The sequence below is a fragment of the Fulmarus glacialis genome, unplaced genomic scaffold (genome assembly GCF_000690835.1).
Source record: "Fulmarus glacialis isolate BGI_N327 unplaced genomic scaffold, ASM69083v1 scaffold22182, whole genome shotgun sequence".
Classification (NCBI taxonomy): domain Eukaryota; kingdom Metazoa; phylum Chordata; class Aves; order Procellariiformes; family Procellariidae; genus Fulmarus; species Fulmarus glacialis.
In genome coordinates this window covers 5820-7032 of record NW_009198729.1, presented here as the reverse complement: position 1 = coordinate 7032, position 1213 = coordinate 5820, and the positions used below count along the sequence as shown (strand labels likewise).

General features: G+C 66.9%; 1 protein-coding gene across 1 annotated transcript; it reads left to right on the top strand.

Annotated features, from left to right (window-relative positions):
• Positions 1 to 378: 378 nt before the first annotated feature.
• AWAT2 (acyl-CoA wax alcohol acyltransferase 2) lies at positions 379 to 1193 on the top strand (the record flags this gene model as incomplete). Its single annotated transcript, XM_009573025.1, has 3 exons — positions 379 to 585; positions 672 to 874; positions 1039 to 1193. Coding segments are annotated over 3 exons (565 nt in total), but the record flags the coding sequence as incomplete, so codon positions are not given.
• Positions 1194 to 1213: the final 20 nt, after the last annotated feature.

Below are 1213 nucleotides of genomic sequence, written 5' to 3'. Positions count from 1 at the left end.
CTGCCTGCACCCTGCCTGCACCCTGCCTGAACTCCACCCTCACTTTGCTTGCACCCTGCCTGCACCCTGCCTGAACCCCACCCTCACTTCGCTTGCACCCTGCCTGCACCCTGTCCACACCCTGCCCACACCTTGCCAGCACCCTGCCTACACGTTGCCTGCTCCCTGCCCACACCCTGCCAGCACCCTGCCAGCACCCTGCCCGGGGGACCCCACCCCTCCCTGGGAGCTCTCCCGCAGTAGGGGGCGCCCTTGCACTGTCCCTTGCACTGTCCCTCGCATGGTCCTCGCATGGTCCTTGCATGGTCCCACCAGCCACGGTCCCTTGTGGGGTCCCTCACGGGGTCCCCGTCCCCCGGGCGCTGGATGGGCATGCAGTCCCACAGCACCGGTGGTCCATTCTGCTGCAGGCCTGTGCCCGGTGACACGCCGTGCCATCGGGTACCTGCTCTCCAAGAACGGCACCGGCAACGCGGTGGCCATCGTCATCGGCGGCGCGGCTGAGTCGCTCTCCTGCCGTCCCGGTGTCACCACGCTTGTCCTGAAGAACCGCAAGGGCTTCGTCCGCATGGCCCTGCAGCATGGGTGGGTCACGGGCACCACTGCCACCGCCGCTGCGGGGGTCCAGGGGTCCCGGCGCCCCATCACTGCCCACCATCCCCCCTCCACAGAGCTTACCTCGTCCCCTCCTTCTCCTTCGGGGAGAACGACCTCTTCCGCCAGGTGGTCTTTGAGGAGGGCAGCTGGATGAGGAGCATCCAGCAGCGCTTCCAGAAGATGATGGGCTTCGCTCCCTGTGTCTTCTACGGCCGGGGACTCACCTCCGTCCAGTCCCTGGGCTTCCTTCCCTACGCCAGACCCATCACCACCGTGGGTGAGCATCTCCCGCCGGGGCGGAGGGGACCCCTAGAAGGTGGAGGGGTGGAGGAGGAGGACACCCCACAATGGGTGGCATTGGAAGGCAACGCTCAGCTCATGTCCCCGATGAGCCGAGCACGTCTCCACTCCACCGGCCTGACCTTCCTCCCCTCCCGGCAGTGGGAGAGCCGGTGGCGGTGCCCAAGATCGAGAACCCAAGCTGCGAGACCGTGGACATGTACCACGAGATGTACGTCCGCTCCCTGCTCAAGCTCTTCAACGAGAACAAGACCAAGTACGGGCTGTCGGAGACGGACGAGCTGCACATCCTCTGAGCGCGGCCGGCGCCGGCGGC